Source organism: Euprymna scolopes, chromosome 11 (assembly GCF_053919585.1).
Source record: "Euprymna scolopes isolate OS-2025 chromosome 11, ASM5391958v1, whole genome shotgun sequence".
Lineage (NCBI taxonomy): Eukaryota > Metazoa > Mollusca > Cephalopoda > Sepiida > Sepiolidae > Euprymna > Euprymna scolopes.
In genome coordinates, this window is record NC_136492.1 from 104,196,762 (window position 1) to 104,223,551 (window position 26,790).

At 29.2% G+C, this 26,790-nt stretch overlaps 1 protein-coding gene across 4 annotated transcripts in view; it reads left to right on the forward strand.

Moving 5' to 3' along the window:
• LOC145288028 (uncharacterized) overlaps positions 1 to 26,790 on the forward strand; it is a 593,135-nt gene that overhangs the window by 136,210 nt on the left and 430,135 nt on the right. For all 4 annotated transcript variants that reach the window (XM_080136036.1, XM_080136037.1, XM_080136039.1 and 1 more), the window contains exons 3-5: positions 8,611 to 8,802; positions 10,678 to 10,869; positions 24,596 to 24,787. In XM_080136036.1, coding sequence (XP_079992162.1) covers positions 8,611 to 8,802; positions 10,678 to 10,869; positions 24,596 to 24,787 — 576 coding nt within the window. The remainder of the gene's footprint in view (positions 1 to 8,610; positions 8,803 to 10,677; positions 10,870 to 24,595; positions 24,788 to 26,790) is intronic.

Consider the following 26,790-nt stretch of genomic DNA (forward strand, 5'->3'; position numbering starts at 1 on the left):
TTAAATATTACACTTGAATATTACACATTAATATTACCTTTGAATATTACATTTGAATATTACACTTGAATATTACATTTAAATATTACACTTGAATATTACACTTGAATATTACATTTAAATATTACATTTAAATATTACACTTGAATATTACACTTGAATATTACATTTGAATATTACATTTGAATATTACATTTAAATATTACACTTGAATATTACATTTAAATATTACATTTAAATATTACACTTGAATATTACATTTTAATATTAAATTTAAATATTACACTTGAATATTACATTTAAATATTACACTTGAATATTACATTGTAATATTTAATTACATTAAATATTACACTTGAATATTACATTGTAATATTTAATTACATTTAAATATTACACTTGAATATTACATTTGAATATTACATTTGAATATCATATTTAAATATTACATTTAAATATTACACTTGAATATTACATTTGAATATCACATTTGAATATTATATTTAAATATTACATTTAAATATTACACTTGAATATCACATTTGAATATTACATTTGAATATTACATTTGAATATCACATTTAAATATTACATCTAAATATTACACTTGAATATTACATTTGAATATTAAATTTAAATATTACATTTGAATATTACATTTGAATATCACATTTAAATATTACATTTAAATATTACATTTGAATATTACATTTGAATATTAAATTTAAATATTACACTTGAATATTACATTTTAATATTACATTTAAATATTACATTTGAATATTACATTTGAATATTACATTTAAATATTACATTTAAATATTACACTTGAATATTACATTTGAATATTACATTTAAATATTACATTTAAATATTACATTTGAATATTACATTTGAATATTACATTTAAATATTACATTTAAATATTACACTTGAATATTACATTTGAATATTACATTTGAATATTACATTTTAATATTACATTTTAATATTACATTTAAATATTACATTTGAATATTACATTTGAATATTACATTTAAATATTACATTAAAATATTACACTTGAATATTACATTTGAATATTAAATTTAAATATTACACTTGAATATTACATTTTAATATTACATTTTAATATTACATTTAAATATTACATTTGAATATTACATTTGAATATTACATTTAAATATTACATTTAAATATTACACTTGAATATTACATTTGAATATTACATTTGAATATTACATTTGAATATTACATTTGAATATTACATTTTAATATTACATTTGAATATTACATTTGAATATTACATTTAAATATTACATTTAAATATTACACTTGAATATTACATTTGAATATTAAATTTAAATATTACACTTGAATATTACATTTTAATATTACATTTTAATATTACATTTAAATATTACATTTGAATATTACATTTAAATATTACATTTAAATATTACACTTGAATATTACATTTGAATATTAAATTTAAATATTACACTTGAATATTACATTTTAATATTACATTTAAATATTACATTTGAATATTACATTTGAATATTACATTTAAATATTACATTTAAATATTACACTTGAATATTACATTTGAATATTAAATTTAAATATTACACTTGAATATTACATTTTAATATTACATTTTAATATTACATTTAAATATTACATTTGAATATTACATTTAAATATTACATTTAAATATTACACTTGAATATTACATTTGAATATTAAATTTAAATATTACACTTGAATATTACATTTTAATATTACATTTAAATATTACATTTGAATATTACATTTGAATATTACATTTAAATATTACATTTAAATATTACACTTGAATATTACATTTGAATATTAAATTTAAATATTACACTTGAATATTACATTTTAATATTACATTTTAATATTACATTTAAATATTACATTTGAATATTACATTTGAATATTACATTTAAATATTACACTTGAATATTACATTTGAATATTACATTTGAATATTACATTTTAATATTACATTTAAATATTACATTTGAATATTACATTTGAATATTACATTTAAATATTACACTTGAATATTACATTTGAATATCACATTTGAATATTACATTTAAATATTACACTTGAATATTAAATTTAAATATTACACTTGAATATTACATTTGAATATCACATTTGAATATTACATTTAAATATTACACTTGAATATTACATTTGAATATTACATTTGAATATTACATTTGAATATCACATTGTAATATTACATTTAAATATTACATTTAAATATTACATTAAAATATTACATTTAAATATTACACTTGAATATTACATTTAAATATTACATTTAAATATTACATTTTAATATTACACTTGGATATTACATTGTAATATCACATTTGAATATTACACTTGAATATTACATTTGAATAGTACATTTAAATATTACATTTAAATATCACATTTGAATATTACATTTGAATATCACATTTGAATATCACATTTGAATATTACATTTAAATATTACACTTGAATATTACATTTAAATATTACATTTAAATATTACACTTGAATATTACATTTAAATATTACATTTCAATATTACACTTGAATATTACATTTAAATATTACACTTGAATATTACATTTAAATATTACATTTAAATATTACACTTGAATATTACATTTAAATATCACAGTTAAATATTACACTTGAATATCACATTTGAATATCACATTTGAATATTACACTTGAATATTACACTTGAATATTACATTTGAATATCACATTTGAATATTACATTTGTATACTTTGCTTGAACAACCAACACCAACCGATTGATTGACCGAAATTCACGCAGAACTGGACAAAATCTCTTGCCACTCCGTCATCAGGTTTCTTCAAATCAACAAAATAAAACTTGTAGTTCTTCTTCATTCCAATATTTTTCTCTTTTCACATAATAAATAGAGCACCATTACTGTTTCATCCATACATTCAAATCAAACTGCATTTTATCTGTGCTTTCTTCTTATCTACTACTCAATTATTTTCTCAACGAATTTCATGGTCTGATCCATCAACTTAAAGCCTCCGTAATTACCTTTATCTAGAGCCCCATCCCTCTTTAAACTCGGAGCAGTTCACCATTATGAGATCTCAGGTTTTCGGCACACCATCTTCTTTTATAATCTGATCAATCACGTTTGCGATAACATCAACGCCTAATTCTCCCGCAGTCTTCAACAACGGCTCAGGGTCCAATAGCTTTACCATTTTTGATTTTTTCTGCAGATTTCTTTCGCAATTTTTGTTTTTTTTTCACTAAAAACAAGACATATTGCGACTAAAACTTGGGAGATTACTAAGTGGGATCATGTTTATATGAACTTCTGTGGAGAGTTGAGCAGCGTCATGTCTGTTCGCATTATATTTAAACCTCTACATATTAGTACAGCCGAGGAAGCAAGAAACAGGGCGAACTCCAAAGCCTTTCATTTCGAAGGAAGAAATTATTCGAGTAGCAGGCTTTCTGGAATCTGAGAATTTTAACAGTGAAGGAGGGCGATTTTGCTGCTGGTCGGGTTAATTGAGAGTATGCACATCAAAGAGCACAAATGCTGGGTGTTCATCAGAGCACATTCTATTGAAATACGTGTAAAACATATACAGGGATGCAATATTGCGATAATGAGACGATTGTTGGAGTTAAGTTGATAGTGTAGAAGCCATTACGTTGGATATTATTTTTTTAACCCTGTCGAAGAATAAGAGATTAGCGGTAGATACACCAATCCAGATGTGAACGCAATACTCTATGTATTGGTGAATGGTGGCTTTGTAGAGATATAGGATGCTATCAGGTGTGACCACTTTTCTAGCACGGTAGATGGATCCCATCTTCTTTGTAGCAGCCTTGTCAATGTGCTCAATGCATTTGCTCCAATTCATGTTGCCTGTTAATACTAAGCTAAAGCATTTGAACGGTGAGCAAGGTAAGGATTAACTTGACAATTAGTGGTTAGCGAGGATTCTTGTAATTTTTAAAAGAAAAAAGTTTAGTTTTATGACTGTAGTAGATACTGCTTGACTTTTTGGTTCTCATGAACATTCAATATTAAACAATATCTCATAATAGCCATTACAAGTATTCCTCTTGTCATTTTGAATGCAATCCTCTTCAACCATATCCATATTGGCGTTTGCCATCCGATTAACCGTATTGAATATTTTATACTTCTTGACATCCATTTTCGAAATGTTTAGAACCATAACTTGCTCAGCATTCATCTTGATGGATTACTTTTTTTGCTGCCATCTTCGTCACCAGATACATTGTTTGATCGACTAACACTTTTCCCCACTCATTTTATTGTCTTTCAATTTTCTTTGATAGTTTTCTTATCTTCCTCATTTCATATTCCCTCAACATGTAACATGTTTCTGAGACCGTTTCGTCTTTTTTCTTTTCCACTGCAACCGACGTGATGTTGCTAGTCTCAGTCTTTTTTTATAAATATTATTATGGCATATGTTCTTCAGAATTTTCTTATCTATTCCCTTTTTCTTTATCCCATTTCGTTTCATTCGTTGATCTAATGTTCTTTCTAAATTTGCTGTTTTACTAACTAAGTGTTATACAGTTTCTTATTTTGGTAAATTCTTTCCTAGAAGATTGTGGAAATCTCTACCTGCTCACTGTTTTCCTCCTAGCTACAACTTTGGTCTTTTCAAAACTAAGGTCAATAAGCATTTCCTGTTTTTGCAATAATTTTCTTTCGTTCATGGCTTCTTACGTCAAGTGGCTTCATGCCTTGTATCGAGTGATTTAAAAATATATTCTTTAACATTTCACGGTTATTTGATATTCCTTAAAGTATGTCTGGTAACCGCACATTCAGTCATATGATCTCGAAGCTTGAGTTTCACGTGTTTTTCATTTAACCATTACATCTTTTAAACTTTCTCTTTATCTGCTAAGTTTTTTTTTCAATTTAAACCCACAAATAACTTGTTTTTGTTGTTATAATAGCTTCAACATGTATTTCACATTAATCAAGGTCTTCTATCCCGTTTACTTACCAATAGATAATGCACGTGTCTTCTTTATTACAAAGTTTTTATTTTTATTCCTACAAACACTATTTTCAACCGATATGTTTATATTTATTTATGCCAAGTCTAAGATTCAATATACTTTTGCATTCCTACTTTATACTAAAACCTGTTCCATATACAACTCAAAATATTACAAAATGCAATTCATACACATTTTTTTCTCATGTACCGCAAAAAAAAAAAAAAAAAAAATGCAAATACAATTAAAAAATGCTGTAAATGTTTTTTTTTCCTAAAAGTTGTTTAAAAATAATAATAAAAAACAATTTATAGGCAACATTGTTTATTTAATTCATAAAAACATATCAATTCCAAACTGTTTCGAATGTGCTTGAAAACAACAAACATAAAATACATACACATAAATGTTTTAATACTTAAGAATAACACAAAAATATTATTTATTCTCATATTCCTGGATATAAAAAGCATTAGAGGATTTATCGCATTAAATACGAGCAAATATTATAGCTTGTTGACTTAGAATGAGTACTTGACGTTAGTTTCATTGTTGAATATGATTAAATTTGTGTGACGTGTCTATTTTTTGGCATGATACTACCTTACAAAGTACTACCTCCTCCTTGGTGGGGGAAGTGTAGTATATGTTTGCTAATCATAATACCATTTTTCCCAGATATTATTACTTCTTCTTTATTCCTTTTTGGGTGGAATAGTGTAGTATATTTTTATTTGTCTCGATACATTGTTCCCAGGAATTACCTCCTCTTTGAGAAAATTATATTATATTCTCGTTCCTCATAATACCAGCTTCCTTCTCTTGTCATGTCATCAGTTATTAACTCATCCTTTTGACGGATGCGGATAGGGTTCCTTTGTCATCATATTATGTTTGCAGCCATTACATCCTCCTTTTGGGGTCACAGATTAGTATATATTAGTTCATCATGATACCGTCTTCCAGGCTTGCAAAATATGCGATCGGAAGAGTGTGTATTTGCTATTTTTTATATGTTCGAAAATAATACAAACACCAAATCTGGTGGGGGATGTCCTCTTCTCCCCCTCCTACTCTTTTCTCAACGAGTACATTTCTGCTCTATCGTTATTTTCATGGAATCTATGGCACCCTCTGTAAAACATCCATGGCAAACAATCGCTTAGCTAAAACCACTACTAACAGTTTTCTTTACTCTCTATCTGTGCCTACAACTAAACGAAAATTTCATAAACACAGCTTCTTTTCTTAGAGCTGCCTGTCTGTGGAACACAATACCATAATAATGCTTAGCTGATTATAACATAGTAATTTCCAAGTCCAATGTAAACAAGTTCTTGTTGATTCGTCATCTTAATCAATTTCTATCGAATTTCCACCATTACGGATTATCACGATGTTCTCTCAAAAACCCTTATCATCAAGTGACCTCTAAACCTTGATAAACAGTGACTCCCTTGTAAAAGTATCTGGGAAACGTTACTTTCATACCTGAAACTTATAGGAAGGCAATAGATCTTGCAGAACATTTTTCTCGTACGCCTGAAAATAATACAAATTATTATTTATACTCAAATATCTTTATAATATCTCTGAAAATAATACAAGTTATTATTTATACTCAAATATCTTTATAATATCTCTGAAAATAATACAAGTTATTATTTATACTCAAATATCTTTATAATATCTCTGAAAATAATACAAGTTATTATTTATACTCAAATATCTTTATAATATCTCTGAAAATAATACAAGTTATTATTTATACTCAAATATCTTTATAATATCTCTGAAAATAATACAAGTTATTATTTATACTCAAATATCTTTATAATATCTCTGAAAATAATACAAGTTATTATTTATACTCAAATATCTTTATAATATCTCTGAAAATAATACAAGTTATTATTTATACTCAAATATCTTTATAATATCTCTGAAAATAATACAAGTTATTATTTATACTCAAATATCTTTATAATATCTCTGAAAATAATACAAGTTATTATTTATACTCAAATATCTTTATAATATCTCTGAAAATAATACAAGTTATTATTTATACTCAAATATCTTTATAATATCTCTGAAAATAACACAAGTTATTATTTATACTCAAATATCTTTATAATATCTCTGAAAATAATACAAGTTATTATTTATACTCAAATATCTTTATAATATCTCTGAAAATAACACAAGTTATTATTTATACTCAAATATCTTTATAATATCTCTGAAAATAATACAAGTTATTATTTATACTCAAATATCTTTATAATATCTCTGAGAATAATACAAACACAATTCACACATAAAACTATTTCTCCAATGCCTGAACATCGTAAATATATCATTTACATTCAAAAGATGTTTATTATATTTCTTAAAAGAATACAAACACAACGGAGCATTCTTTTCAGGTACACAGTAAGTAGTAATGAGCTCAGATTAAAATATGTCACATATGATAATGTATTATTATATTAAAAGTATGTATTTGTTTGTGATCGTCTTAAATTTTAATGTCATGACATCATTTCCAGTAAACTTTTCAAACTTAACATGTCAAATAGCATACATTAGACAACTCGGTGTTTTATTCAGATAAGCCAGGAATGCTGGCCAATTATCACCCTGTATTATTGGCCCCAAAAGTTTAATTCCAATTATTTTCATCGATTAAATATTCGATCCGGCATAACAATTCTTTCAGTAATATAAATTTGCAGAGATTCAACGTTTATTACAAACTAGCCTGGGTGCCCGGCGTTGCTCGGGTGTTTGGAGGTGTGTGTTGTGCAAAAAAAGTGGTAGTAGGTAGGCAGAATCGAACCCGTACCGCAAAAGAGGAAAAGAACGTGGAAAAAAAACGTGATGTCTTTGCTGTTGCGCCCATCGCCAAATCGGAAGTGACGTAGGTTTAAATTAAGGCTAGACAATCAAAATAAGGAGATGGCTTTCGAAAATATAGGCGAAAAAAAGCGACCCCTCTCTGTAGAAAAGTGCCCAGTTGAGGGTGAAGGAATTCATCTTTTTGGCCAATTTTTCGATATTTAAAAGTCAACCTTCAGAATGATACCGATCTTGTAAAAATCCGTTGCCTCTGTCGAAATTTTTAGGCAGACATACATACATACATACATATATTTAAGCAGACAGGTGAAATTTATATTATAGATTATAGATTAAAAAAAATGAAATATCGTCTGTCTGGGTTACGTACATATTATTTATAAATTCGAAGCACACACTTACTTTCCTTTGTATCAATATTAATCATTTATTTCAATTTAGAAATTTAATAAAAAACATACAATTAAAATGTACAACGTCATTGACAACTGAGAATATGTTCATGTTATTATATTAGCTATTATTTAACGAAAGGATACCGTCGGCAAGAAGTATTAAAAATTCAATCTCTTTTAAAATATTTACTTTGACTTAAAAAATACACTTCGTATTTGCCAGTTTTAATTATTAACCAATGTCGCTGTTGTATTTTTTAGTCTCCAATCAAGCAGCTGTGACCGTTGAGAGGAGCATTGAAGGATGCAATGTGAAAGGGAAAGACTATCCACTTGGACGACGATTCACATTTGTTAACGGATGTTTCCGTTACAACTGCGATTGTCATATGAATGGATCCTATGTCTGCCCAGCCGAAAGAACAGAGGACATCTGCAGACAGAGAGAACGAGGTAAGCAATCACAGAGCTCGTGTCTATTTACTTGTATCCCCACGAGGGCAAAGTTAGATAGAATTTCGGCTTTTAATGTGGGTAAAATCCAGCTTCGCAAAAAGGGGCACTCTTGATTGGAAAATAAAAATTGCCTCAATCTGAAACGACAGAAAAAAAAAACTGGATAAAACATCAGAACAGATACTACACTTTGCCCTTAGTAAAAGGGCCGTAAATCTGTTCGGTAACGTAGAAAAATCGTCTAAATATTAATTTACTTGTTTGTACGTACGGTGTGACAAAAACATCATCGCAAACATTAATTAATGAGAAACGAATTACCTACCTTTGTAGTCGCTCTTTATCAGTTAAAAACCATTAAAAGCAGTTTCTCTCTAAAAAATTTTTTCAAAGAAACATAGCTGTCTGTTTACGGTTTCAAATTATTTTTTTTTAATTTTATAATAAAAAAAGTCATGTTGAGAGGAGACTAATTTTTTATTTTAATTTCTTTTTAAATTTAAAAAGAATTTGCAAGTGAGATGACATCTGTTCCTTTATAAGTTATAAAAAAAGTATTGAGAACCCCCCCCAATGTATTATGTGTTGAATTTTCATTGAAAAAATCTAATTTTTTAATCAATTCTTTTAGCTTTAAAAGATTTAATATGAATTTGTTAAAAGTGTTTTATATTCGTCGTAATTCGTTTTTATTTTACTTTTTATTCATTTTATTTATAATGTGTTTAAAACATTTTGAGCTACCGTGAAATTTCCACGGCTTCGGGTAGCCAGATACGTCATCATTTATTAATAAGATACATCATCATTTATTGATACGTCTATTTAATCTGTGCGTTTAGCAATGAAAGTGGATTTTTTACTTAAGCGTGACAGAGCAAGGAAAATACTTTTCTAACTTAAGCTTGATATACCAATGAAAATAATATTTTCAAATTAAGGTTAAGAAAATAACGAAAGTGTTATTTTAAACTTAAGCGTTACAGATTAACGGAAAGACTATTAAAAACTGAAGAGCAAAAGACTAATGAAGACTCTATTACTTACTTAAGATGTTGACGAATTTCGTTTCAGCTTGACTCAGTTTTCATTTTTACATACAACCCATCTTGTTTGGCCGACGCGATTTTTACGGATTACTTTTTATAGACAAATTTTCAGTGAACAATAATTTCTATTTAACCCACAGAAAGGGATAATGACATGTACTATTACTCTAAGTCAGCATAGAACCGATAGAATTGATAACTAAGAGGTGACTCAACGCTCACTAACCTATCAAATGAGGAATTCACCTTTGGATCCGGTTCCATGTCATAGTCAAAATTTTCGCAAGGAAACTGCTGTCGTCCCGTAAGGGCCCAAAAGAAAGACACAGCTCGTTATTAAATGGAAACAAAATATATTGGACAGAAAAGTAAGCAGAACAAATAAAAAAGTATGGTTATACGTCAGTCCGACTGTCAAGTGCACATGACGTTTTATATAACGTGTGTGCTAACACCGAACGCTATATTCTCCCAGTCTTTATAATAAGTGGAAGAGTTCATCATTATCTGTAGAGTGGATACACTACAACAGAAACACATAGCAATTTAGTGTCGTACTCAGAACAAATTCTATTCAACTGATCTAATATAATTTAGATGAAAGTATAACAAGTTTGTGTTAGAGTGGACCTGGGAGTAATGGTCACTAACAAGTAACTCCACACTCTCGAAATTTCCTAAATTCTGGTTCTCATCACTTTAAGGTCATACTCAGGACAAGAGTATTTACTACCTGATGTATCGCATTCTTTAGCACGTGAAAAGTACGTTTTGTGATGCTATTAATGTTTATTCATTTGTTGACCTCCTCCTTTATTTGCAGATCACTCCAGGACAACGGATGAAAGCCGGGTCAAGTTTTGCACGGTCAAAGGTCATCAATACCCACTTGATCACCCGTTCTCCTTCACCGATGGTTGCTACATGTTCAACTGTCAATGTCGTAGTGATGGGTCGTGGGACTGTCCAGCTAGCAAAACACAAGATATTTGCAAAGATCCTGTAGAAAGTGAAAGTAAGTCGTTTTTCGATATCTTTACTTATGCAATATACTAGTAGAAATACCCAACGTTACCAGGGAAGTGGATAAAAACAGAGAATATATTTTTTAAAGTGTATACTTTAAACCTTTTTTATACTATCTCCCTCCCCATCTCCACCCCTATCAGACTAAGTTCTCTACCTTTCTATTTCTCTCTCAACTGAATATTGCTCAATATAATAATACACTAGAAAAGAAAAATGAATTTGGTTGACTGTTTGACCTAATTTCAAGACATTTGCTAAGACCCTGGAGAGAATGGAAATTAGTTGGGTTTTTTTCATATTTTTATGCATTCTTAGAACTGCACGTCTGTGGAACTCTGTTCCGTTTCCCTGCTTTCCAACTGACTACAATATGGTCGTCTTCAAGTTTAACGTAAACAAGTTATTAATTAGCTGCTCCCTTAAGTAATCTAATTCACTCAATTCCCACTACTAACAATTACTAGGACATGTTCCTATTAACTACTGTATACTGATTAACCCTTATCCTCGAGTGGTATCCGGATCTTGATAAGTGGTGACTCCTTTGTAAAAAGAAAAAAAAAGAAAAAATGGCAGTTGCTTTCTTTTTTTACAGCTGTTTAATTATTTTGCTTGATTTTGGTGATGCTGTGGCCTTAAATATCTGTAAAGACATAAAACAACAAGGACAAGAACATTCATTCATTAATTCCTTATAAACTAGACGATTCTACTGTTTGTTTCCCAGGTATCTTGCTAGTTAGAATTCTTTCTAGAAAGACATCGATTAGTTAGAGGACGAACTATGTGAAATTTACCAACATCCCCAAGTGAAAGTGCTTCAATGGAACGAACTGGATTCAGAATTGGCACACCCACGTTTCAGTCTGTGTTGTTAACTTAGGAACCGTAAGCTTCCAATACGTATTTAAAGAAAGTGCAAAAGTTATGCATTGCCTTAGACTTCTGGATTTTTCACAGGGACTTGCTCCGTTACCACTGTTGTAACGCATTGGGGTAGATCACCATAACAAGTTGACTAACATTTTCATTCGTTTAATTCTTAGGATATATTTGGATATAATGTAGGAAACGTGGTTCCTATTTTTTAAATTTACATACCCACTCCACTTTACAAAACGGCACAGAAAAAAGACAATAAGATAATTTGTAAAAGATAAACCAAAATAAAGGAAAAGAATTCGCTGTTTTGCATGTATTCGAATGATATACTTTTATTTGTGCGCTATTTTTTGATTGGAGTGTCTAGATATTTATTAAATATACATTTACCTGTATTGGTTGCGCTGTTGTCACAAAACGATTTTTTTCTCGCGGTGATTTAATCTACGAAGATGGGAGTACTAGCATGAAAACGAGTGACCTTTTTTGTGCTCCAGAATTTATTTTCTTACATAGCCACTCAAGTCTCAATTCACTTTGCCACCGATGAACGATGGTTGTGCATGGGTATCCAGAACACGCCTTGTCATACGAGGGTCGTTCCAAAATAAATCCTTCTCATTTTAAGTAAAACAGTTGACGAGTTACCAAGATGGGAATAGTACCATTAAAACGAACGGCCTTTTGTATTCCAGAATTTATTTTTCTACATAGTCATCACCATTCTCAATGCACTTTGGCTAGAAATTCAATGAAGCACCCTTGTGTCTAACACACATCCATGTTGCTTTATTACAGTTTCCCATCGTCAATATCTGCAAGATAGAGATAAAACTGTCAGTTCATGAATGTCCAAGTTCAGTTATAATAACAATTGCAATTTGCAATCCCCTCTGATCCAATCTGTGCGGAATAAAAAAAAATAGGAGAAATTACTTTTGGAACGCCCCATCGGATAAACATTTCTGTACATTCTTTCCTTTACAAAAAGTCAAATGGCATAACCTGGGACAGCTTAAAATTCAAATAGCATAAACTCAGTTGATGTATGTTGAAAAAAGATCACAATTCAGCAATTTAATTCTTTTAGCAATAACAAGAATAATTTTATAATCATGTATTTCTTTCATTGCATCTATTTATTATTTCATTTGTGCGCAATGTTTTGAAAGTGTAAAACTTTCAAATATAAATATTTCGACTTATAAATATTCACATCCTTGCAGATTTCAAATGTAAATATTTCGACTTATAAATATTCACATCCTTGCAGATTTCAAATGTAAATATTTCGACTTATAAATTGAAATCTGCAAGGATGTGAATATTTATAAGTCGAAATATTTACATTTGAAAGTTTTACACTTTCACATTCGTTGTTAAAACTGACGTAAACCGCTAATTTCCTGAGCATAGGGATCAGTTCTATTATAGAATCATGTCACTATAAGCTTCAATACCACATTAACCGACACCCGGTAACTTTGCAAATAATACATCTTTTCCAATTATTTTTACGATAATTTAGTCGGGAGTTTTTCCCTCGCCCTCAAAGATGCTAGGCCATTGTTACAATGGATAGTTCCCTATTGACTGAGGTAAGACTTTGATAATGTGCAGTTCTAGTAGGGTTACCTTCCCAGGCATTGCGTCCTCCCTTTGAAGGGAGATTGGTTTATTGCTAATCGCCCGAGGCGTTCCTACCGAGAAATGCTGACGTCGCTACCAAGGCATTTTTTGCAGTTCAAAGTCTATGACGCTGGCTATTCAAATCCAACTTTCCGTCTCTTGTGTTAGAATAGAGATAAATAACAAAACAGTATAAAAAATGTTAAATCATTACAAAAAAATAAATGTTAAATCATTACAAAAAATGAATGTTAAATCATTACAAAAAAAATAAATGTTAAATCATTACAAAAAAAAAATAAATGTTAAATCATTACAAAAAATAAATGTTAAATCATTACAAAAAATAAATGTTAAATCATTACAAAAAAATAAATGTTAAACCATTACAAAAAATAAATGTTAAATCATTACAAAAAAATAAATGTTAAACCATTACAAAAAATAAATGTTAAATCATTACAAAAAATAAATGTTAAATCATTACAAAAAATAAATGTTAAATCATTACAAAAAAATAAATGTTAAATCATTACAAAAAATCAATGTTAAATCATTACAAAAAAAAATAAATGTTAAATCATTACAAAAAAAAATAAATGTTAAATCATTACAAAAAATAAATGTTAAATCATTACAAAAAAAAAATGTTAAATCATTACAAAAAAATAAATGTTAAATCATTACAAAAAATAAATGTTAAACCATTACAAAAAAATAAATGTTAAATCATTACAAACAAATAAATGTTAAATCATTACAAAAAATCAATGTTAAATCATTACAAAAAATAAATGTTAAATCATTACAAAAAAATAAATGTTAAATCATTACAAAAAAAAAATGTTAAATCATTACAAAAAAATAAATGTTAAATCATTACAAAAAATAAATGTTAAACCATTACAAAAAATAAATGTTAAATCATTACAAAAAAAAATAAATGTTAAATCATTACAAAAAATAAATGTTAAATCATTACAAAAAAAAAATAAATGTTAAATCATTACAAAAAAAAAATAAATGTTAAACCATTACAAAAAAAAAATAAATGTTAAATCATTACAAAAAATAAATGTTAAATCATTACAAAAAAATAAATGTTAAACCATTACAAAAAATAAATGTTAAATCATTACAAAAAATAAATGTTAAATCATTACAAAAAATAAATGTTAAATCATTACAAAAAAATAAATGTTAAATCATTACAAAAAATCAATGTTAAATCATTACAAAAAAAAATAAATGTTAAATCATTACAAAAAAAAATAAATGTTAAATCATTACAAAAAATAAATGTTAAATCATTACAAAAAAAAAATGTTAAATCATTACAAAAAAATAAATGTTAAATCATTACAAAAAATAAATGTTAAACCATTACAAAAAAATAAATGTTAAATCATTACAAAAAAAATAAATGTTAAATCATTACAAAAAATCAATGTTAAATCATTACAAAAAATAAATGTTAAATCATTACAAAAAAATAAATGTTAAATCATTACAAAAAAAAATGTTAAATCATTACAAAAAAATAAATGTTAAATCATTACAAAAAATAAATGTTAAACCATTACAAAAAATAAATGTTAAATCATTACAAAAAAAAATAAATGTTAAATCATTACAAAAAATAAATGTTAAATCATTACAAAAAAAAAATAAATGTTAAATCATTACAAAAAATAAATGTTAAATCATTACAAAAAATAAATGTTAAATCATTACAAAAAATAAATGTTAAATCATTACAAAAAATAAATGTTAAATCATTACAAAAAAATAAATGTTAAATCATTACAAAAAATAAATGTTAAATCATTACAAAAAAATAAATGTTAAATCATTACAAAAAATAAATGTTAAATCATTACAAAAAAAAAAAATGTTAAATCATTACAAAAAAATAAATGTTAAATCATTACAAAAAATAAATGTTAAATCATTACAAAAAATAAATGTTAAATCATTACAAAAAAATAAATGTTAAATCATTACAAAAAAATAAATGTTAAATCATTACAAAAAAAATAAATGTTAAATCATTACAAAAAATAAATGTTAAATCATTACAAAAAAAAATGTTAAATCATTACAAAAAATAAATGTTAAATCATTACAAAAAATAAATGTTAAATCATTACAAAAAAATAAATGTTTAATCATTACAAAAAATAAATGTTAAATCATTACAAAAAAAATCAATGTTAAATCATTACAAAAAATAAATGTTAAATCATTACAAAAAATAAATGTTAAATCATTACAAAAAAATAAATGTTGAATCATTGCAAAAAAAAATAAATGTTAAATCATTACAAAAAAAAATAAATGTTGAATCATTGCAAAAAATCAATGTTAAATCATTACAAAAAATAAATGTTAAATCATTACAAAAAATCAATGTTAAATCATTTTATAAAAATAAATGTTAAATCATTACAAAAAAAATAAATGTTAAATCATTACAAAAAATAAATGTTAAATCATTACAAAAAATAAATGTTAAATCATTACAAAAAAATAAATGTTTAATCATTACAAAAAATAAATGTTAAATCATTACAAAAAAAATAAATGTTAAATCATTACAAAATAATAAATGTTAAATCATTACAAAATAATAAATGTTAAATCATTACAAAAAAAATAAATGTTAAATCATTACAAAAAATAAATGTTAAACCATTACAAAAAATAAATGTTAAATCATTACAAAAAAATACAAAATGTTAGGGGAGGGGGAGTACTGTTCTCAGTCGTATCAAATTGGTTTTTGCCGATTTTGAGAATAAGTAATATTTAAACTGGATTTTGAGAATTACCGTTATTTTTGCCAATTCTAATGCACCTTAAGTGCAACTGCATCGTGCCAATTTATTTGCTTACTATCAAAGATAGAGTTATTTTTTTAAACTGAGAACTTCCACCTCCACAGACAGGAGCACTCTTTATTGGGACAAAAATAGAAATTGCCTCCATATAAAAAGATTCACCGATTAAGGAGTAGGGACAGAAAAAGCTTACGTATAATAAATTAAATTTTTCTTTTACACCAAAAAAATAGCCTAATAAGGAGAGTTTTGCTGATTGACCTAAAAGTGGGGTATCAATTTAATAGAACGTTATAACTGAAAAGTGATCCCCCAAGTTAAAAGTTATTAAATAAACTTATTTTTTCCTTTGCTAATATGAAAGTTAAATCTGTTATCGACGATAATCCGCAGAAAAAAAGAAAACGTGAAAAGAAATGAATTTTACGGCGGGGTGGGATAGGGTGGGGGAGCTCGTTCAGGTCCGCCAAATTAATTTAAAAAAATTACGTTGATAAACGAATAGGCAGAAGGTCATCAAAGATGTGTTCATAAAATGAGATTCAGTCTTCGTCTAAAGCGATAGAAAATAATTTTCCTGTTGAGCCGGCCAACAATCATTACGTTATTGTCTCAGTGACCACCTTACACTCATTTACCGTTATCCTTGAATGGCCCTTTGGCCTTGATAATTTGACTCTCTTGTATAAAAAATCACTGATTACTAGAATCATCTCAATCAGCAAAATACCATATTTACTGTAGGAGTCCAATTTGTTGGCAATTTTTTAAAACATATTTATATACTAAGATTTCGTTGGAATAACAAAAAATACTTAGCTCCTATTCAAAAGCTAGCTTTTCAAGGGTGAAAGCTATCAAATGTATTGATAGATAGGGAGAGGAGAGGAGAGAAGAGAGAGAGAGAGAGAGAGAGAGGGAGAGAGAGAGAGAGAGAGAGGGAGAGAGAGAGAGAACGTGTTTCATCATTTAGAACTATTTTACGTAAAATAAATCTCTTCATTATTAAATACTAACTTACAAAAAATGAAGATGAGGTTACCAAACGTTGTGTAAAGGTCACTTGGTTCAATAAAATCGTTTATGTTTCTACGAAACCTTGGTTTCATATTTGGTTTTATGCCAACCGCAAGAGGCAGGAAACCGCGTTGGAAGAGAAAACGGTTTATATCAATTAAAGAAGAGTCATATGAATGGCTTGGCATGATTTCAGTAGAAGATGACCTTTGTAGATACGTCCACGAATATGAGTGATTTTGTCCGCCAGTTTTGAAAAAAATAATATTTTCATCATTTAACGTTCGTTTATAATGTGCTAATGATATTTTAGATGCATTAAAGAATCTTTTTATGAGACTCTATCTAAAATCAATAAACATTTATTATTTTATCATTAGTATCAACAATGGAAAATTTTCTTTTAAACAAAATCAAATAAAAAGACAAAAGATTCGTTTTTGGCATCGGAAAATCACAAATTTTTCCGATTCCGATATCGATTCCGATTAATCGTCCCAACACGAATATATATATATATATATATATATATATATATATATATATATATATACTAGCTGTACTCGGCCATGCGTTGCTGTGGCTCAGTTTGTTAAAATGGAACACATGTGAAAGTAGAGAAAAGTTTGATTCTTTTTTTCAAGAGAATGTACAAATTATTTTTTTTTTTTAACAGATGTTAAGAAAATAAACAGAAAAATACTCCCATCATTAATTATGTAAAAAAATGCTTATAAATTACGATAAAACTTGCTGAGTATGCACTGTTTTACGGTTGTTGTAAAAATGGAACGGAAACTTAAATTTCGCTTCATTTTAATCTTTCTTAATTTTTTAATTGTGCCCCCCCAAACGAATATAATCGAAACAGTAACATTCAACAATTGTACTTTATGTATATAAAACACAAAATGGGTGTTTGTATTACTGTACACATAGATTCGAAAAAGTTGTCAAAAAAAAAATATATAACAAATAAATGTTATCAAAGGCAAGATAAGTTACTTTTCTGCCAAACTGGATATATTTTTTGTGTTTTTATTCAATGTAACATATTTATTCAGCTCGGAAAACATACAGTGTTTACCGATGTATTCGAAAATTCAAGATGGCGTCTCACACTCTCTTTAACACCGTAAGTATGGAAAAAGGTGTTATAAATAAAAAACTATACAAAATACTATTAAAAACCCGCCGAATATATGTCAACCTATGTCACGGTAACATATATTGAGCGAGTTTTTAACAGTATTTTATCCGGTTTTTTATTTATAACATCTTTTCCCACACTTACCGTGTTAAAGAGAGAATCAGACGCCATCTTGAATGTTCCAATACATCGGTAAACACTGTATGGTTTTCGAGCTGAATAAACATGTTACATTGAATAAAAACACGAAAAATATATCCAGTTTGGTAGAAAAGTAACTTATCTTGCCTTTGATAACATTTATTTGTTATATATGTCTTTTTGGACAACTTTTTCGAATCTATGTGTACAGTAATACAAACCCCACAAAATATTTACTAAAAAAAAAAAATTAAAAAAAAAGAAGTTAATAACGAAAGGGAAATAATTCCATTTTTAAACGAAAAAGTCAGTTTACCTAACTTACTGTATTAATGCTATTTTTTTTAAGCAAGAAAAAAAAAAAGGTAAATATCCAGATACGCTACTACAGAACACCGACCACTCTAATTTGTTTTTTTATAGGTAATTGAGGTCGCTGACAACTAATCTGCTAGTCAAACTTGCGGCAAATTTACCGTTTGCATGGTATTTACCCCTGAACCCACGAACTTCTTTCCACCATTTTGCAGCATCCGTTTATGCTACGCGCATATGCACGCTGTAGCATAAACGACGGCTTCACCAAGCAAACTATGTTGGGGGGGAGGGGATTTTTTTTTCCAGGACAGAATTTTCTAATCTTCAAAAATACATTATAGCGCTTTTTGGGTGGAAAATTTAAAATTAGCTGAAAAAGAAATAAAATAAGAAAAGGAAAGCACACCAAGTTGGAGTAGGGGGGGGGTAATTTATCTGTTTTTTTTTGTTTTTTTTTTACCTGGAACATCGAATTTTCAAATTTTCCGTAAGTAACGCACCGACATTTATCAATTAGAAAACCATTTAACATTTTCCGAAGATTTTACTTTGTACATTGGGGGCGCGAGCGGGGGGGGGGAGCGGATGTGATGTTGGCGCGCGCGCGCCCCAACATACCCCCCCCCCAAAAAAAAACAAAAAAAAACAAAAAACAAATTAAAGTGGTCGGTGTTCTGTAGTAGCGTATCTGGATATTTACCAAAAAAAAAAAAAATATTTAGGTTTGGCTATAAATTCCTAAACTCATTTCACCTTAAATAATTTAGGTGACTGAAATAGGAATCTAATTGAATCTTTAATTTCCTAATTAGTATTCGATAATTCATTTTTCTTCGAGTTATATCGAATACACTAATACGGACTTTAGGGGCTTTTTTCGTAATGTTACTGTAAAAATTATTTTTTTATTGTTAAAAATTACGATGCTTTAAAAAAAGCAAAAATGAATTCTTGCGTTTTTTATTTACTACTGAAAACCATAACTTTAGTAAAGGTATTTTTTGTTTAAACAAAATAAAACATTTTCACCAAGAGTTAAGTAAAAATAATTAGTTCATTATATTCTGCGATCATTATTTGAAAAATACTGCAATTTTCATTAAAATTCGTTAATTTCCTGATTTTTGGTGAATTTTTAAGTAAAGGGAGGAATCAAAATGTGTATACACTTTGAGCGTCGGCATTCATTTTTCGACCACGTGTGGTTAATTTAAATTAAAGTTCAATCACATGGTTACATTATCAATAAATCCATTAAAAATTTACCGATATTGTAAACACACTCTGTTTACATTAAGCCTGTGGTGTTTTTTTAGTGATGCAATGTTGTCAACTGAGATTTAAAAAACCCCGCGAGATCAGGAGAAAGAAATGTCCAGAAAATCGCTAGACAGTTTGGCAGAAAAGTAACTTATCTTGCCTTTGATAACATTTATTTGTTATACATTTGTTTTTTGACAACTTTTTCGGTACTTATACAGTTTCCATTTTTTAATGTCGTCACTAAACTGTATAAGTACCATTTGTTTTTCAATATTTCCATTTTTTAATGTCGTCACTAAACTGTATAAGTACCTCGATTTTATAGTGAGATTTAAGAATGGTTAGTCGAAAAAAAGGTGAAAAACAAAACAAATAATCAATAAATAATTGTTACCAAAGGCAATAAATGCTACTTTTTTTTACTTACATGAATGAGTTTATTTTATGTTTTAAAGTATTTTCAAGCAATCTAATGCGAGTGTCTGGGTGCCAAATACCTCCAGATTTTCTAGAATTTCCCGCTAGATTGTAAACGAAATCTCCAGATCTAGCAGGAAAACCGCTAAATTGTAACACTGGTCACGTGACAGGAAGCGTTAATAAATAATTGTCCCTAAATAAAAAAAATGGCCTCTCGGTAAAAAGAAATCTGCCTATTTATCATAGAAAAATTAAGTATAATGTTATAATTAAAAAGGAATATATAAAAACACACATGGATATAGTAAACATATTATACCAAAACGTGGAAGCCATCCGTCCAGTGGTTTTTTAGACAATTAACTCCGAACGAACCAACATTTATATATATATATATATATATATATATATATATATATATATATATATATATATATATATATATATATATACTAGCAAAAGTACCTGTCGTTGACTGGGTTAAAAAACAGCCTATAGAAAATCGATTCTGATTTATGAAAGTATAATAGATTATGAAAAGGAAGGGTTGTAAAAGGATAGCTTCGAATTTGAGGGTATCAAAACCAAAGCAAAATATGATGAAAGTAAAAATAAAATAGATAAACCCCATAATTTATTATACCATACCTTTTCACACTGAAACACTTATCACAATATTCTGTGGATCTATATTAAAAAAAAAAAACTTGTTAAACTTTGTGACATATTTCCATTCTATGGAGGTTAGGCGCGAACGAACACCCCATAATTTTATTATACCACATTTCTTCAAACGGAAACATAATTATCAAAATATACTTACGCAGATAGATATGAAAAGTCTTTATTAAAGTCTGTGCCTATTTCCATTCTATGGAGGCCAGGCGCGAACGCAGACCTCACAAATTTATTATCCCATTCCTATTTAAGTTAAAACATACTTATCAAAGTATTATTATGTACATCTATATCAAAAACACTTGTAAACGTTTTTTTTTTAATTTTTCAATTTTTTATTTCCACACTTTGTGGACCAGGCGAGTACACAGACCCCACAGTTTTAATGAATCATCATTATGCCAGATCAAACATACCCATTCCTGTGTCTCGATATATCTTCTATCATCATATGTGATCAGTTTTCTGTAATAGTCAACCATATAGGACCCTATTCGTGACCAGACACACACACAGACGTTCAGCTTTATATTATAGATATATTCCGATATATATGTCCGCATAAGCAACAGATATTAGATCAGTCCTTTAATAATCCGGTCCCTGTTGGTTTTTAGGTGTGAGTTTAGTTCTGTGCAGTTCCAGGAGGTCTACCCTGTTAGGCTTTGCCTTTTCTCTTTGAGAAAGGGGTTTGTTTATTGCTAATCGCATGAGGCACCCTTACCGAGGAATGCCGACGGCACTGCCCAGGCACTTCATTGCAACTTCTCTAGAGGCGCTCACTTCTAAAATTCCACTTTTCGATCCTGGTATCTAAATTCTTGCAGTGGGAAAGTAAAAGCTTTTTTTTTCTAGTTTAATGTGAACAAATTGTTGTTAAGCCGCCATTTTTGATCATTAATTCGTCTTGAGTGGTCTTCTACCCATTCTTCTCCATGTTTTCAATTCTATCATGGTAGCGATCATCGTTTATTTGGCGATCCTTTTAATGCCTATACTTAATGAGTGATGACACATATATATTAACATGTATATAATTTCTATACAATAGCTACTTATCCACAAACATGTTTTATGTTTACTAAGAATCCTCCGTTAATGTATCTGAACCGCTGCTCGACACGAATAAACCCAGATCCATTTTTTACTGCTCGGTCGTTGTAAAAACCACATTTCAAATGCAAGAGAAATAAGCCATATATTTTATTAACAAACATAGTAAGTCACAGAACAGTGTTAAATCTACCCGAGAGAGAGAATTCGCCAGGTGACACACACACACACACACACACACACACACACACACACACACACACACACACACACACACACACATATATATATAGTCATCGACATACAGTACTGTTTCGCTGTTTCACAGCTCATTAGTTCGGCTAGACAAGCAACTACCTCAAATATATAATAATAATAATAATAATAATAATAGTAATAATAATAATAATAATAATAATAATAATAATAATGATAATACTCACATACACATGTCTCAGTTTCTTTTCGAATTTTTACTTTATTTTTTAAAGAAATTTCTTTAAAAAAATGAAGTAAAAAATAGAAAAAAACTGAGACATGCGCATATCGAGTATATTTATTATTATTATTATTATTATTATTATTATTATTATTATTATTATTATTATTATTATTATTATTATTGGCTCACAAGGAGCTTTCACACAGGTCATCAAAGATCTCTCCTTGAAAACAGACTGTGGTGTTCTCTGGAAACTGAGAAACAACAAGTCTCCCCAGATTTCAAGTACTCTCCTCCTATTTCGATAACACTATTTCGATAACATTTGCAAAAAAAAAAAAAAAAAAATTGCATTATCGCAGCATCTGCTTACCATTAATTTCTCGTTGGCAGCAGCTATTGGTTTTCACTTGAATTTTGGTGGCAATAAGCCTCCCCAAGGTCCCAGTTCTCTTCGGACTTATCCAGCGTAGGTTTGGTCAGTGCTCTCTCCTCGATCTTTCCTTCCTCCTTGACACTACTTGCCTATTCGGTCTCACTCTTTCTTTTAGGTGGGGGCAGTGATGTGGTAATATGGGGATGGGGATGGGGTGGGGTTAGAGAACTTATAGATATGCGGTTTAATGTTCTTGGTTCCATGTAGCACTTCATGTTTTGCCTCTGCAGCAATTTGTCTGGCTCGCATTTGTGGCCCCTATGTGTTAGTTTCCACATTCAAGGGGTTTCCTTAATATTTCAGCTGTTTTCATTATTGTTGCTCGTTGCATTTTTCCAGTCATTCCTCTGAATCCAATTTCTCCCATCATTATTATTATTATTATTATTTTATTATTATTATTATTATTATTATTATTATTATTATTATTGTTTAGTAGTAGTAGTTGTATCTTCAGATTAACTTCCAATTTGTTAGTATTTTAACGATCACACAAAATAGCAGGCATATTTACCTATGATGATTGCAACGTCTTGTCAGACGAGTGCCACTCCCTCAGACATTTAAAATCCATGACCCCAAATGCCTGAGGGAGTATCTATACAAAGATGATGTTACAGAGTCTTAGCTTTGTACGACAGCTAAGTCTCTCTCTTGGTTCAAAATGTTGAGATCCAGCAACAAGCAAGAGCAAGATAGCCAGCAACAAATTAAACTGCAGACCAGCTTAATGCGGGTACTGGTCTCCCGTTTTATGGTTTTTTAAATCAGAGATTTGCTTCTCCTAGAAAGGTTGCCTTCACCACGGCTTACAGGAGCCCTCTCCACCTCAATACACATATACACACACAAATATACACGGTGCTAGTTGGCCGTTGACCCAGAAAAAGAGTTTATTCGCCCTTTGGAAGGTCTTGTTTTTAATCCTTCAGGGAGACTAGCCGCCCTCCTCACCAAACAAGTCTGGTGGGGGAACCAGTTTAGTCGCCGGTGACCCGACCATGAGGCAGGTAGTACTGGGTTACATGGTACCAGTAGCATATGACATGACCTGACACATATATTTACCTATACATACATACATACATACATACATACATACATACATAAAAAGGCTTCTTTCAGTCTTCACAGACCATGGATATCCCACTATAAGGGTGCCTGTGCGTGAAATTTGCGTTGCGCAATCTCTAACCACACCTCTCATGAGTCGACATTGTTAAATACAACTGGAAAGTGGAGGTTCAGGACAACTGGAAAAAAATGTAACATACATACATACATACATAAATACAGGTATATTTACTTTATATATATATATATATATATATATATATATATAAATATATATATATGTGTGTGTGTTTGCATGTGTGTTTGTTAGAAATTATTTTAAAATTTAAACTTTACAATCTAATTTTTCTTTGCTTTATTTTCTTGCAGGTGGCTGTACTGTTAGAGGAGAAAACTACCCGCTCGGCAAGGCTTTCTCTTTCACCGATGGCTGTTTCAAATACAATTGCAAATGTAAACTTGATGGCTCTTGGAAGTGCCCCGCCAGACGGACGGAAAACGTGTGTGAGCAAGAAAAGAAAGATGGAGACGATAAAAGCAACACAACAAGCACATATCATCGTAAGTTAACAATCATACAATATCGATGAATGTAATTATGTTTTAAAGATTACAGCCTAACGTAAATCTGTAAATAAAATTAAATATTTTTACACGTAGAAAAAAAAATTATAATAAAAATATTTTCACGATGGCGTCGGAAACTGAAAAGTTCATCCAAATTTAGAAGTTAAATAAATTCATTGGAAAATCTCTGGAAACGATAAAGATTGGTTATCTGGGACTATTTCAATGCTAACATGTAAAGTAAGGACTTAATATAATAGGATTAAATAAGAAAACACCTTTTTTTACATAAAAATAGCTTGATTAGCCCCCACGAGCGAGACTTTAGTAACAGATCCAGCTTCGCACAATCAAAACAACAGACAAGATGTCGTGCATAAGTTCTATGGAAGCTCAAAATGTCAAGAAGCCGATTATATTTTAAAATTTACAGAGGAATTGAAACATTGTTCGAATCTGTATTCAATAGTGAAGAAATCAACCACCTCAGCAAAAATAAACTTCTTAGTGACATACAATATAGTTTCCGTTCTGCTAGATCTACAGCAGATGTGCTTACGGTTATATCTCATAGGATTAGCGAATCTCTTGATGGAGGTTTCCTTTCTAGGACAGTTGCTCTTGACAAAGGCCTTTGATAGAGTATGGCATAACGTTCTACTTCACAAGATCTCCAGTTACGGTATAGCTGGAAATGTCTTTTGTTATTAAATCATTTCTGTCTGATAAGTTCATAAGAGTACTGGTTGATGGGCAAAAATCAGAAGCTCACAGTATTAATGCTGGAGTCCCTCAGGAGTCTATCCTGGGCCCAACTCTCTTCCTAATCTAGATCAACGATCTTCCAAATCACATCCTTAGATCATTTGTAGACATTTATGCTGACGAAACTACCATCTATTGCAGTACATCAAAGACCATAAACGACTAAGTTCTCTCAGATTCTCTCTCCTCTGATCTTGAACATGTGATACAATGGGAAAAGAAGTGGCTAGTTACTTTTGATGCATCTAAAACCAAGCTTCTGTCTTTACATCATCAACGTTCTGAACCCCATCTGACATCAATTGAAATGAATGGCTCTCATCTTGAGGAAGCTCCATGTTTTGACAAGCTTCTAGGCTTGACCATTACTCCTGATCTGAAATGGAACACGTACATCAAATCTGTTACCAAGATCGCTGGGGAAATGGTTGGATCCTTCTATTGATCATGTACATATCTCACTGCTAATGTAATTCTCTACCTATATAAGAGCCAGATATGTCCATCACATCTCTACCTATATAAGAGCCAGATACGTCCGTCACATCTGGGGAGGAGCTGCTAGAAAGATTTATCCTGCCTTGATAGAGTTCAAAACAGATTTCTTGGCCTAGTGGAGGATGCCCTTTCCTCTTCCCTGCAACCTCTTTCTCACAGAAGAGACGTTGCGAGCTTATCTCTGCTTTATCATTATTTTCATGGCAAGTGCTCGTCTGAGTTCCAGTCTACGCTCCCCCTCGCCAAACTTTTACAAGAAACACTCGTTTAGCTGAAAACACTATCAATAATTTTCCCCACTCTTTATCTGTGCCTAAAACTAAACGCAGATTCCATGAACAAAGTTTCTTTCTTAGAACTGAAAACCTGTGAATTTGCCTGCTTCCGGCTGACTATAATATGGTCGTCTTCAAGTCCAACGTAAACAACGTAACCCTTATAAGTAGTGACTCCTTTGTAAAAAAACATTATCACACCTCAATTTTTGTAATATTGAAGAATGCAACAATATTCATTAATTTAGGTAATCCTATTTGTTTTAATAAAATAGGAATGATGGTTTGATTAGAATGTTTAGTTACGTTTTTACATAATGATTTGATTTATTTATACTGAAATATGTCGTAACGATAAATTAAATTAACGCTTTTTCTATTATTGTAAAAGTTAATGTAAAAGTTAATGTAAAGGTGTATTTAAAGTGTGAAAAAGTCAATTAATATTACTATTACTTT